Source organism: Mastacembelus armatus, chromosome 6, assembly GCF_900324485.2.
Source record: "Mastacembelus armatus chromosome 6, fMasArm1.2, whole genome shotgun sequence".
In the NCBI taxonomy this organism is placed as follows: Eukaryota; Metazoa; Chordata; class Actinopteri; order Synbranchiformes; family Mastacembelidae; genus Mastacembelus; species Mastacembelus armatus.
In genome coordinates this window covers 2,840-17,046 of record NC_046638.1, presented here as the reverse complement: position 1 = coordinate 17,046, position 14,207 = coordinate 2,840, and the positions used below count along the sequence as shown (strand labels likewise).

General features: G+C 40.7%; 2 protein-coding genes across 3 annotated transcripts; both read right to left on the bottom strand.

Annotated features, from left to right (window-relative positions):
* Window positions 1-371: 371 nt before the first annotated feature.
* LOC113133564 (leukocyte surface antigen CD53-like) lies at window positions 372-4,925 on the bottom strand. Of its 2 annotated transcripts, XM_026312455.2 has the most exons (7): window positions 4,695-4,925; window positions 3,892-4,080; window positions 2,480-2,554; window positions 2,295-2,396; window positions 2,101-2,202; window positions 1,881-1,964; window positions 372-565 (listed from the first exon to the last, which is right to left on the bottom strand). In XM_026312455.2, exons 1-7 carry the CDS (start codon window positions 4,755-4,757, stop codon window positions 494-496), a joined length of 687 nt encoding a protein of 228 aa, XP_026168240.1. In that variant the 5' UTR covers window positions 4,758-4,925; the 3' UTR covers window positions 372-493. The 2 variants fall into 2 exon arrangements, with proteins under 2 accessions (XP_026168240.1, XP_026168239.1); XM_026312454.2 differs by lacking the exon at window positions 372-565 and having other exon boundaries at window positions 1,727-1,970; window positions 4,695-4,923.
* A 4,742-nt stretch (window positions 4,926-9,667) lies between these two features.
* Window positions 9,668-11,737, bottom strand: LOC113132759 (uncharacterized; the record flags this gene model as incomplete). The annotated part of the gene is made up of 5 exons (XM_026311093.1): window positions 9,668-9,684; window positions 9,793-10,132; window positions 10,537-10,633; window positions 10,871-11,034; window positions 11,444-11,737. Coding segments are annotated over 5 exons (912 nt in total), but the record flags the coding sequence as incomplete, so codon positions are not given.
* Between the last annotated feature and the right edge of the window lie 2,470 nt (window positions 11,738-14,207).

Below are 14,207 nucleotides of genomic sequence, written 5' to 3'. Positions count from 1 at the left end.
TCAGCCAATCACTTCGTCCGGTTTATAAGGACCGGAAAAGCCTTACTCAGGCGTGAACTGGGATTTCACGTGGACAGTTCACCATTTCGTAAAACCTTTTGATCACTTGTCTTGTTACAAACTCAGTAGTGAGGTTCAGATCTGTTAGTCAGAGCGTACTCGTGTGTGTGAATATTGTTTGCACGTTAGTTCGTTTAGGTAATGTCTTATGTTTTGCCGTGTTAGTCTTGGTGTTCGACTGTTTGTACGTTTGCAAATGGTCTCGTTGTAATTTCATTGTCAGTGTTAAAATAAATGTCAAACATAGTCAATTCATTACGTGAGCTGTTTTATTCGCCTTCTCCCATGACAGACCGTCAGTGTGAACTCTCATGGAGGAAGCAGTGATATCAGTTGTAATGTTGAAGTATGGTAGCCACAGGGCCTGGCAGAAGAAAGGAAGCATCATTTATCATCCGATTTGTCAACATTCATTCATGTAAGACACATGGGTCTATAACTTGTAGCCCAGTCCAGATCTACTAATGTGGCAGTAGAGTGTCATGGCGAAACACATTCCCCAAACCTGTCAACAAACAAGAAAAAAGTCAAATAAGACATTTGATTCAACATGGAAATATTCTAATAGGTCTTGTTCCTTATAGATCATATTTTAAATTTTAAAACATTCCAAAAGTGCCAGGTTTTTCAGACATTAACGGTTGTTTCAAGAGCAACACAACAGTTTCTTGAGGAAAAGATTTTGATTATAGAAATATACTGAAATATTATTTACTGAAACTGAAAGTGAGCAAAGCTGGAAAAGCTGTGTTAAATTGTTCTTTGTTTTTGTGGATACTTGGCAACATCACAGGAAGCTTATGCACATTTGGGTCACTTGGGTCAAAATTCCCCACAGTGGAACAAAATTCCACACTCCCACAATGCCAAGTTAAAACTACGCGGTGCCACATCTGGCCCATGTATTTGAAACACAAGAACATTGTGCAGTTGCAGTACAGTTTAATTTTGTACTGCAACTCTACTGTGTATTGAATGTACCAGGTCATAGTTATACAATTCCAGACCACTTTTGTTTTTATGAAAGTACAAAGCAACAAAACTTCTATATGTACTGTTTGCTAGTCATGTAACACTCACCCCCTTGGTAGTTTATAAAAGTATACGTTAAGTGTACTTTTTTAACTTATAAGACTAGTAAACTGTGAGTACACAACTAATTTACCTTTAATTTGTATTTTATACTGTAACTATGTTGTAGTACAATTCTGCAGTTTTAAGAACTGTGTCTTCATTAAAAGGACCATAAATGACATGAGTCATTTGTGTAGTTACACTAGTTACACAGGATGAATTAAGAAACGCGTACACTGTTACAAAAACACACAAGAGGAACGTAACTGCTCAGTGTGAACTCAATAGTAGAGGTCAAACATCAGTCATAAACAAATCCAGTGTTTCCTTATGCTGCTAAAGGTTCAGTTCCACCAATGTACCGTTTTCTCCAAGCTATTCCACTTGACACTACAAAACAAATACTTATATTTGTGAGGAATACTAATTATACTTACCGTAAGTATATGTCAATCTCAGAATGACAGATATTTACAACTAATACAAGTATAGGACAAGTACATTAAGATGTTTCTGTATACTTGTCTGTAACCTGAAAGTATACTATGCTATTTTATTTTAAAGTACTATTGCCACACTTGAATAAACGTCTTTGTGTAAGGGCTAGTGAGTAGTGAATTGGTGAATGAGGGATTTTGGACACCTCAATAGCAAAAATGTGCATGTTCACACATGCAGCAGACTCAGAGCAGCATTAGCATTCATTTGGAATGGAGAAATGCTTTATTAGCAGCCTGGTGGTTTACCTCGATAATGCAGAGGACAATGACGGAAATCCCAGTGATAAGGAAATGTTCCTCAAATATGTTCTTCATCACCGGTAAACAGCCCTGCAATTAAAGAACACACATTTCAGATGAACTGCTACCAACAGTCCAATGCAATAGTAAGACCATGCTCCTGACTTCTACAGTACATCAAAATAAGGTGTGCATTGAGATGTTCCGAGGGTTACACTGTGTCCACCTTGTTTCTGTACACACGGTTGGTGGTACAGTTGTTCTTGCAACAAGATTCCGGCACTTTTTCTCCCCAGTCTGTCACATTCTCGACTCCGCAGCAATCAAGCTGAAGGAAAAATAGAATAGAAAATGGACTGAGATCACGCCCAGTATTTTGCCAAGCCACATCCACAGTCATCCAGGAACTGGACCTCTTACCCGCTGCTGAACCAGATCCCACATCACATCTGATGAATTTCCAGGCTTTTGCTTGACTTGATCCAATCCCTTTTTCAGATCTGTCTGCACCAGCTCAGAAATCTATATTGTAAGGTGAGATCACATACTGGGTTTAGTGTCTCAGCAGAAAACACGGTTGTGAATGGTGACTGATGTGATCCTACCTTTGCCTCATACATGAGCAGCAAACATGCTGCAGTCAGCTCCACCAGCATCAGTAGGAACAGCAGCAGGAAGAACTGTACACAGAGATTTCACATGAGTGGAGATTCTTTGATTATGCTAAGGAATCCAATAACTGTAGTCATGTCACTCAAAACCACAGGAATATCAACCTCATGGTGGGACCAGAGGAAAATTCAGTGGTCATTAGGAGCACAGTTCACGACTGATTACACATCTTAACATATCCAACTACATTTTCCTGCTGTTCCACTTAAGACATATATTTCTTCCTCACTTCAACAAATTGAATTTGATCAGCCACGACATTACAACCACTACGCCCCCTGTATATCACTAAAACAGCTCTGAAGGTTCCTCTGCTATCTGACACCAAGATGCCAGCAGCAGATCTTGTTTCTCCAGCACATCCTCTACATGACGTAAACTCAAACGTGACCTAAACGCTACACAGTCATGATTTCGCCTTTGCTGTTGTCCTTTGTGAAATGTTGTTGTGTTTTGTGAAATGGTGTGTTTTTGCACTTTAGAGCTCCTGGATCTATAGGGCAGCAGCATGCTGCGAAGCATGTGTGAAATGTTTCTTTCACTATTACTTCATGGTGACACAGGTCTTGACAAAGTTTTTTTTAAAACACTGTGACAAATGCAGGTTTTCGTAAAAGAAGGTTTTTTTTTAGCAGTATCTAGCCCTACACGTACTATTTGAGTATTTGGTTCTATTGGTCCCAGTTTTCAGACACATGTTTTCTAGTTCAAATAATAGGAACAGATCTTCATTTGTGGTGACCACAGTGAAAGATTACATAAGAAAATCTGCTTGACTATTCATTCAATCACCTCTCAATAATCCACAGAACCTACTGTCAGCTGTTGTAAACAGGGCAACTTTCCATAGATCAAGGTCAGTGGTGTCCTGACTCATATACAATCTGCATATGGAAGTCTGTATAAGTCACACAGCAGTTTTTCCCCACCACAGTTTATAGTACATTGTATTCTGGAGCTATGTCAACTCAAAAAATCTTGTAAACTGTTGCCTCACAGCAGGAAGGTTCCTGGTTTGAAACCCATCAGGGGCCTTTCTGTGTGGAGTTTGCATGTTCTCCCTGTGCTTGTGTGGGTTTTCTCCAGGTACTCTGGTTTCCTCCCACAGTCCAAAAACATGTATGTCAGGTTGATTGGTGACTCTAAATTGCCCATAGGAGTGAGTGTGAGTGTGTGAGGTTGTTGGTCTCTATGTGGCCCTGTGATGGACTGGGGACCTGTCCAGGGTGGACCCCTGCCTTTCACCCACAGAGAGCTGGGATAGGCTCCAGCAGATCCCTGTTACCTGAAATAGATGCAGCCTTGGACAGCTTAACTTAAGAAAATTTGTGTATGTGTGTCCTACCGTCAAAAGGAGACAGCGGTTTTCCTTCAGAGCCCCCACGAATCCCAGGAAGGACACGCAGGTGATGATGATGCCGCTGATCAGCAGTGCGTTGGCCACTTTGAAGGTGGCCAATGTAGGGGTGAGTGCTGCCATTTCAAAGTTCACCATTATGTATACGCCAAAGCCCAGCACTGCCACACCACACAGCTGACAGCAACAAATGCACAGCACAGCCAGGTTCATGTTACACACTCCCTACACCTCAGTTACCTGAGTACAGCTTCACAGATATATCGTATCAACAGTTACACTGAGCACCAACAGATTTCTGCCTGAAATATTTTACTTTTTACAGCTGTAGATACTTAACAAAACATATTTACATTACATTCCAATGAATGCCTCATAAAAACAATTCAATAAAATAACATATATACAATAATATGATGACCACTGAAATGATGAGTACTTCTATTTTTGACAGAGCACAGCCAATAATATTATTACAGACCACTGACTTCTTCCTGGTAGCTTCAATCACGATTAAATTTTTTAACACAACCATTTAAAATCTGGGCTTTTAATCTGTTATATTCAGCTATTTTAGGTCATTTAGGTTTTTCTGAGACTGCCCTAACTAGTTTCCAAACACTCAACAAATGCAAAAAGTGTTCAGGTATTGTAATGTATGGATATTCTCAGAAATTAGCTGAGCTCAAATAGTTCATCATAGCACTGGACAAGTGGAAAACCTGTTTGACTAAAATAGGTGCTACCATGTGCCATCTGACTGTGATACTGGATGATGGAAACATACGTACAAAACAAAGGAAGTTGGCAACACACATGGTGTACTTTAAACACTTGAGGCAGCCTTGAGCCATTTTTTAACACCCCTGATTGGACCTGCAACACCAAACAAACACAGGTTTGTAATTACACATTTCATCTAATATGAACAGAAGAAGCCAAAGTGAATCTAAACCATGTTCACAATACATAGGCAGATAAAACACCACAATCACACTAGTGACGTAGCTCACTTTGTGTGGTTCCCCCTAGTTTACAAACAGAAAGGGCATTTCAGATGTTTATTAAGCACAAATTTAACAGATTGCAGTTGCTGATGGCATCACGGGGACCTAGTCAGCTCTGAAACTTCCCCAATTTAAAAAAAATGATACTTAAATAGAAAGAAAGACAAGAAAAACTCCCCTATGTTAATCACCAAAGCATGTATATAGTTTCACACCTCTGATTTATATATATATATATATAAACATACACACACACAAACATATCAAAATGTCGATTATTTGTGACTGATCTTTGTTCTATAAATAAAGATAGATGTCTGAACTATCTGTAATTCTGCTAATATTTGCTGATTGTGTTGTTGAAATTACAAAACCGCAGGTACCATGTTTTGGATGAATTCATTTCCAGTTCATTCATTAACACCCCGCTGTCTTTAGACTAGCTATTTATTCAGACTGGGTTGTTGCTGTTTGGTTGAAAGACATCACACTTTAGTCATAAACTAATTGTTTTTATGTTAATCCAATGATGTTCAATTAAAGAAGTCATGTTCCCCCTCCTCACTTTGTGGCTCTGCTGATCTGAGACTGAGTTGACAGGCAGGACAGGTTTTCAGTACAGTAGTTCTGTTGTCTCCGATTTGAATAATACAAAGCTTAATGTCTCAAGAGCAGCTGAATGATACAGCAGTATGGATGTTGAATGTTAAATGAAATGCAGAGTCTGGTGACCAGTCTGAAATCACTCCTCCCTACCCCACTGGCCTGTGTGTCCTCTGGTTCAGACATGAGTTTAAGACCTATTTTAGGAACAGTGAGACAATCTTAATAAGCAAGATCTTTACCTACAATATAAAACAGCCACAGAAACTCATTACATGTTGATATGTATTCCTAGACACTTTTAGGGGAGAATGGCATGGGTTGAGTTAGTGGGTTAGATGAGTCACCCCTCTGGTGTCTAACCATAAATAAAAATAACCACGTGAATAGATTAAAGGTGATTAATGGTACAATGTGTAAAATGTGAATGATTTAGCAGCATCTAGTGGTAATATTGCAGAATGCAACTTTTATGATCGCCCTTCACTATTCTTCCTGTTTCCAGGCACAAGGGAGAGTACAGTGACCATTGAAATAAAACAAAATTTCCCTGTCTAGAGCCAGTGTTTGGTTTGTCTGTTCTGGGCTACTGTAGAAACATGGCTGCACAACCTGGCTGCCTCTGTGAAAGGAGACCTGCTCGCTATGTATTCAATTCTATTCTATTCTATTCAATTCAATTCAATTCAATTTTATTTGTATAGCGCCAAATCACAATACAATCATCTCAAGGCACTTTACAAAAAACAAAAAAACCCAACAAATCCCTTATGAGCAGCACTTGGTGACAGTGGAGAGGAAAAACTCCCTTTAACGGAAGAAAAAAAAACCTCCAGCAGAACCGGGCTCAGTTTGGGCGGCCATCTTCCTTGACCAGTTGGGGTGAGTGGATAGAGCAGAGAGAAAAGAACAACAACAATAAACAACAAATAGACACTGCAGGTTGGTGGGACCAGTAACTGCACATCAGCCTTAAAAGTACAGAGAGTGGCTGCCTCCTGAACCCAGACTGGGAGCTGGTTCCACAGGAGAGGAGCTTGATAACTAAAGGCTCTGCCTCCCAGTCTGCTTCTGGAAACTCTGGGAACCACAAGTAGACCTGCACTCTGAGAGCGAAGTGGTCTATTGGGATAATATGGTATTATGAGGTCTTTAAGGTATGAAGGAGCTTGATTATGAAGGGATTTGTATGTGAGAAGAAGGATTTTAAATTCTATTCAGTATTTTACAGGGAGACAATGAAGAGAAGCTAATATAGCAGAAATATGATCTCTCTTGCTAGTTCCTGTCAGGACTCTGGCTGCAGCATTCTGGATTAATTGGAGGCTTTTTATGGAGATACTGGGACATCCAGATAGTAATGAGTTACAGTAATCTAGCCTTGAGGTAACAAATGCATGGACTAGTTTTTCTGCATCATTTTGAGACAAGATGTTCCTAATTTTGGAAATGTTGCACAGGTGAAAGAATGCAGTTCTAGAGATTTGTTTTATGTGTGAGTTAAAGGACATGAGCCACACTATCCAAAGTGGGATGGATACCATTCCTCACAACCAGACCAGGTTTTCCCCAAATCTCAGGATTTTAGATAAATGTGCAAGAAGTTCAAGTGGCCACAAACACAATCTGAAAGAGAATGAAATAATCTTCAGAAATTTAGAAATCTGTGTTATCCCTCGATGGTGATCTTCATTTTCAAAAACTAAAGCAGATACCCACCGCCACCTAATATGACTGAACTCTCTGGGAACATAAGTTAAAAGCTCAATGCCCTGACAACACATCCTTTCCTTGCCAGGAATATGACAATACTGTGTACTGTATGCAAATATTTCAGATAAAAGTAGACTTGAATATATTTAATGTATATGAAAAATATTTTTAAGAAGGAGCCAAAATCAAATATGTACAGCAAATTTATTTCAAAGATATATTTTAACATAACTTTTGTTGCGCCCTTGGGACTTGTAGTAGCTGCCGCTGCGGCTCAGGAACCTCGGGTGACTGCAGCTGCGGTGGCTCGGGGACATCAGGTAATTGCCGCTGCGGCGGCGGCTCTGGGACTCCTGGTAGCTGCCGCTGCTGCGGCGGTTCCTTCGGCTCGGGATGCTCCGGCTGCTCGGGAAGTGGCGGCAGCGGTTCAGGATACTCAGGATACTGCTGCAGGTCTGGGAACTCTGCTGGTTGCCGATGCGGCACAGGGGACTCGGCTGGCTGCCGCGTCGGCGCAGGGAGCTCGGCTGGCTGCCGCGTCGGCGGTGTCCGGTCAGGGCACTCTGCTGGCGGCTGATGCGGCTCGGGGCACTCCGCTGGCGGCCGCTGCGGCTCGGGGAACTCGGCTGACGGCCGCTGCAGCTCGGGGAACTCGGCTGTCAGGCAGCTGCGGCGGCGGCTCAGGGACGTCAGGTAGCTGCCGCAGCTCAGGGACGTCAGGCAGCTGCGGCGTCGGCTCAGGGACATCAAGCAGCTGCGGCGGCGGCTGCTGCTGCTGCTTCGGCTTGGGATGCTTGGGGAGCTGCTGTGGCAGCTCAGGATACTAAGGAAGCTCCTGCGGCCACGTGATTATAGTGCCCAACCTCTTTGTCCAGTTTCCTATTGTCTTCTTCAAGTTTGGACAGCTTCTTCTCTACCAGGACCTGCTGTTTGTCAGCAGAGGCTAAATGCTCCTCCAGTGCTTCCTTTGTTTCTTCCAGCTTGGACTTTGCTGCTTGTAGCTGCCTCTTTACAGAATCATATTTCTTCGTAATCTTCACCAACTCTGTGTCCTTTGCATTGAAGTCACAATGCTCGCTGTGGAGTTTAGCGTTCAGTTGTTCAATTGTTTCAGCCATCTCAGTGATTTTTGCCTGAGCCTTGAACAAATTTTGAGCACAGAGTTTTCTCTCAGTAATGGCAGCTTCCTTCTGGATTTCTTGCAGCCTGTAGTTCTGTTGTGATTTACAAAGTGAATTTGTCATCTGGACTAGCTCCTGTTTTCTGATCTTTCTTTCCCTTTCCTCTAATTCCTGACTATGTTTTACTGAACGTTTTAGTGCATTGTAGTTGTTCATTTCTCTTTCCATGGCTAGTAGGAGGTCACGCTGCTTCTCAGACTCTTTTTTCCGGTTTTCTAATTCCTTTATTAAAGAATTAGTATATTCTTGTGTTTTGGCCAGTTTACATTCTGCTGTTGTCTGTAAAATTACTAAGACCTCATTTTTCTTTCTTAAGGTTGCTGTCTCCTGGGTCAACTTATATATTTTGATCTTATCAGCATTCATTTGTTTTTTGCAGTTATCGTGTTCATTTGCCTGTCTCTCAGCTATTTCTTCCATGGATTTTAATTTCTGTTTACAAATGTTCAGCTGAGCCACCTCGTTTTGTCATTTTTCCGCTCATGTTCAGTATTGTTCCTTTTCAGCTGATCTTTCAGTTCCTCTATTTGTTCTGTCTGTTTTACTGCACTCTCACTTGACCTCAAGTTCAGTATGACACTTGGCTTGTTTTTCTCATTTCCATATCCATAGTCAGTGGAACATTTTGTTTTACTTGAATGCTTTAAGCTGTGCAATCAGCTCCAGTACCTTGGTTCTTCTTTGTGTGAAGAATGGAAGGTCATAGACATACTTCATACATACTTCATACTTCAAAGAAAGTGAAGACAGAGCTGAGTTGCGCTGGATAGGACAGGTTACACACCCAGTACAGTTTGAAGAGCTTGTCCACAGCACATGTCAGGCCATCTTCCAGTGGAATGGTCACTTTTTTCGTTCTTTGCAGCAATGACGTGCTGCCTCGTTGTACTCTTCAGATCTCCGATGCATATCAGCCGGGGTTGGTGAGTTGTGGATGATCCCGCAGGGTCACTGCAAAGGGATGAAATGCATGTTCCAGACTGTAAGACAGGAAAGATACTTTTTAGAAAATGATCAACAAAGATTAGACAAATGCTTTCATTTAGTAAAAGTAATCTGAGTTTTACTGAATACATACTGGTACAAAATCCACTAGGTAGGGTTATTGCAGATCTCAGACTGCAACGACTGGTACCCATTGGTGGAAGCAGGTGTGTTAGTATCACAAGGGTTGTGTAACAAGTCTCTTCTGACAATAAAAAACAAAATTCAACATTAGTTAATTGGGGTGGATATGGTAATGCTGTATTTATGCCCTCATTATTGCTCTGTGTCTCCTGGACGTATGTACGCAACATTTTGGAGACATACTGACAACTTTATGGTGATAATGTCTGAGGTTAGCCTAAGCAGCCAAGCAAAACAAAACAGACCACCTACCAGACTTGGCATATCCACAAACCGTGGATACTCATTGAAAATTTCAGCAACAGTAGGGGAGTCTTTGGCAATCCAGGCTCTGCGACGGCTGTACGTTTTCTCCATGGCTGACTTAATAGTTGAAATATTCTCAGCTGAAGGCCGCAACCTTTTGATCAGGGTGACCCACTCATTTGTGCTGCCGTGATGCTCATCCTCCTCCAAATCAGGCCTTTCACCTCCACTGCTGTCATTGGTCAGTTTTCGCTTCCTGTAGCGCCTTTGCCCCTGCTCGAGATTCCGCCGGAGGTTGCGCAGTTTAGTCTCAAGGAATCCACAGTGAGAGACTGGATCATAGTAATGCTCCTAAGGAAGAAAGAAAATGTTTTGTAACATAAAATATGATGTACCATAAAATATAAGAAACACTTGTTACCCTGGTTAGGGTAAGAGATACTAAAATGTTTTGTGGGGCTTCAATATGCAATTACTTTTAGGTAATTAAGTTAAATCTGAAAATATATTCTTAAACAAAATGGGGGGCAGTTTAATGGTGCTAAAACCATAGTGATGCGAGTCCACCAATCAGTGTTTCAAAGAAGCCTGACAGATTAGTTTTGGACAACCTGGGGCCAAAAAATGACGAGTTAAGTCAGAAAAATGGCACAGAGCTTTTTATGCAGTTTCTTTATGCAGAAACAATGGCTGGAACATTTGTGATCTGGCAGGTAAACCATAGATCACACTATTGAAATTGTAGTTTTACTTACAAATCCTTCTCCTTGTCCTGCCACCTGGGAACTAAGGGATGGGAAGGTAATGATGATGCTTTTCGCTAAAGCCAGCTTCTCAGCACTATGAGGATAACTGTAAAACAAGACACTGCCTCTTTCTCATACGTTCAGAAATTCACTTAGTTGCTCTCTCTGAAATAGTTTAATGGAAAACTAAACATTTAACCAAACTGAATAAGATTAAGCAGTGCATACCTAATAACATGGCAGCTTAGTGTAGTCTCTCTGTTGCTTCGGTGTACTTTATATAATATTTTACATTTTATTTTCATGACATTTTTAGGAAAGTGTGATAAGGTGCAATACTTACAAACCACATCTCTCCACCAAATCCCCTATGCAAGTCTTCACAAGGAGCTTCCTTGATGGCACTGACAGGGTTCCTGTGGTGTCATAGTCCTTGCGAATCTGAGGGGCTTTCTTCTGAAGAAGAGACTCGAGTGGCTGACTGTGGTTATCTGTGTTAGTGGTGGACTGCGTAGGCAGGAAACAAACAGATCAATTCATCTTAATGAGGTCAATTTATAAACTTACGACCACTGAAGATATGGACATACGATCACTTACGAAGTCATTTTTTAAAATCTTACTCTTTCCTCAATTACATCAATAACTTACTCTAACATAAACCATAATGCTACCATTTCAAATTTGTCAAATTCATAAGATCTACAGTGTGATTGTAAGAAAATGTGGTTTTAGAATCATCTGCATCATTTTACAACACGTGAGGCCGATTCTAGATCTTGCTTATAAAATATATGTACTAATTAATAATGTGCATATTTATACCGGCGGGTATCTTAATCACCATGGTTATAAAATAAATGAATGAAGTTCAACTGTTTTTGTCTTTGAAAATGGTGGTACACAAACAATATACCTGATTTTGATGCTTCTCTCCACAACAGGTTTCAGTCTGGGACCTTCCAGCTAACAGAAAGACCTGGAATCTATCAAAGTCCTTCACATCTATGTTTGAGTCAACAGCAATCAGTTCCATAAAATCTGTGTTGTACTTTAACAACCTATCAAGCATATAGCCAGTATGTTGGGCAAGGATTTGATCTATGAGGTTCACAGCATTGTGGACACTGATAATTTTTTTACAGCTCTCCTTCTCATCTTTAAAAAAGGTTGCAAGGACTTTGACAGATTCCAGGTTGTTATAAATGTGCTGAAAAGAAACAAAACATACACATGTAAGAAAGACTGAGATTGCCTGGCCAATATACATAACACAACTGCACCAAACACACTAATCTACATCACTATACCAGAATGTAGTTGCATACATGTAGAGCCAATACACCTTGTGACATCCATCGTGAGGACAGTCTTACCTGTACAGAGGTAAACAATGTCTCAACGCCGCGGGTTACACACTGTCAATTATTTAAAAGGCAAACCGTTGGCATTAGTTCCTCGTTTGAAAGAGCCTTCCGTCGTGTCGGCTGCATTAAATAACGTAGCATCATAACGGAAGCTGGTTGCTAACATAAAACTAACAGGCAAACTCGTCTGTAAAGTTAAACGGCAAAACACGGTGAACAAATAGGTCGCTAAGCTATAGGCTACACCCCACGCTGTTTTCATGAGCTCCCAACTCTGTGGGACACCCGAAAGTGCGTATGTCGTAACATCAAGCTAACTTATCTTAACTAACGTTAGCTAATGGCCGACGTTCAGTGAATTGACGCCAAACTTTTAGCAGTTAACGTTAAACACCACAAGCCAACCCTACAGAAACAACCAGCCTACGGAACGAGTCCTTATATTCTCTTCGGCCAGTTAACCACTTTGTCAACTTACAACGCAGCTCTTTTGAGTCACGTTGAGTAACTTTAGCTAGCCTTAGGTTAAATTTAATAAGTTAAGCAAGGCAAAAAATAAAGCTCAGGATTCAGCGCAGGAAAAATAACGTTGAGTGTAACGTTACCGTTTAGAATGCCCAAGGAACACAGCATAACACGCTGATGTTAAACATTGCTTAACGTTGTGTGATAAGCTAGTTAACATAACTTAATTAGCTACGCTAACGTTACTTTGTTGAATTACTTTAGTTGGCTTTAGTTAGACATTTACTACATTATTGTGAATAAATAATTTAATATGTTGTGCCCCTGCGTTAATTTAAGCAGGAATCAACATCGAGCCGACACTAGCTAACTTTAACCAAGCTAACTAGCCAAGTAACGCTTCACTTTGAAAAAATAAACATTTCTTGTAAATTCAACATATTCAAAATACTACTGGGACCAAAATGAACCTGCGTCAAATACAAAGCGATGGAAATTTCCAGAATTAGGCAAGCTTTAAGGATACCACACTAACATTAATATGAAAGCTAATGCTACCACTATGCTAGCTGTTAAGGTTAACTGACAATGTTGTAAGCAAAGTTTAATGTACTAACGTTAAATTCAAATGTAGACCACCTTAGCCTATTCCAAACCTAAAACAAAGACCTGTATGTAATCCTCCAAAAATGTAACACCCTTCAATAATATATTTTCATTACATGAAAACTAGTAATGGACACTTGCTGAAGAATTCGACAGCGTACCAGGCGACGAAGCCTCCATGGTTGTCTCTGAGGCCATTCAATCGAAAAAAAGACGGTCTCAGTCGCCCGTTGTACAGATACATGACAAATTCAAGGGCATGCGCATGTGCGTCCTATAGGCCTGGCACTTTGAGTTCTATACAACATTCTTAATACATGGACTGTATATATATATATATATATACATACACACACACACACACACCTATCTATCTGTCTACATATCAATCTATGTATCTATCTATCTGTCTGTCTGTCTATCTATCTATTTATATTCCCATGTTTCATTCCTACTGGAATTACAATGATAACATCATTGCCTGTTGTCCGGACAACAGGCTGGAGGACCAGCCACAGCGACTGGGTACAGAGGAGGGAGGTAAGGGCACTGACACACACTGCAATGAAGACACGCATACACTGATATGCCACTAAAAGCTAACTGCAATGAAGAATGCTTGCCTGCAATTGATTCAGAAAAGTTGTCACAGTGTATACAGGCACTGGAGGAAAACATTAAGCCTGAGCAAGTAACTTATGTGCATTATGAAAATGAGAGTCTACACAGACTTCCAGAGCTTGTGTTAAAGGTTAATGGGGAAGATTTAAGTTTTCTTGTTGTTAGTGGAGCTACAAGATCAATCATAAGAGCTTCTGCATTGTCAGTCCCTCCGACAATGACAGGAAATTACATTTACAGTATTGGTTCTTCTGGCCAGACGGTAAAAGAGTATTTAACTAAACCGTTAACATGTGTACACACTTTGGGTCACATTTTCAAGCATGCTTTTATGTTATCACCATTGTGCCCTATAAATTTGCTAGGGAGAGATTTGATGATTAAATTGGGCATTTCTTTAATTTCAACACCAGAAGGTGTCCAAGTTGCAGCCAACGAGGACCTACTGACCACACACATGGTCAAACACAGTTCAGATTCTCTGATGTATGCATACGAGTGGAAGTTACAGCAATCCACATTGTCTGCAGACACGATTGACATAACTCATAATCTTGTGTCTCCTGAGAACACAGAGTTTATGACTGTCGGAGACTTACATTGTACAGCACGTGTGTCATT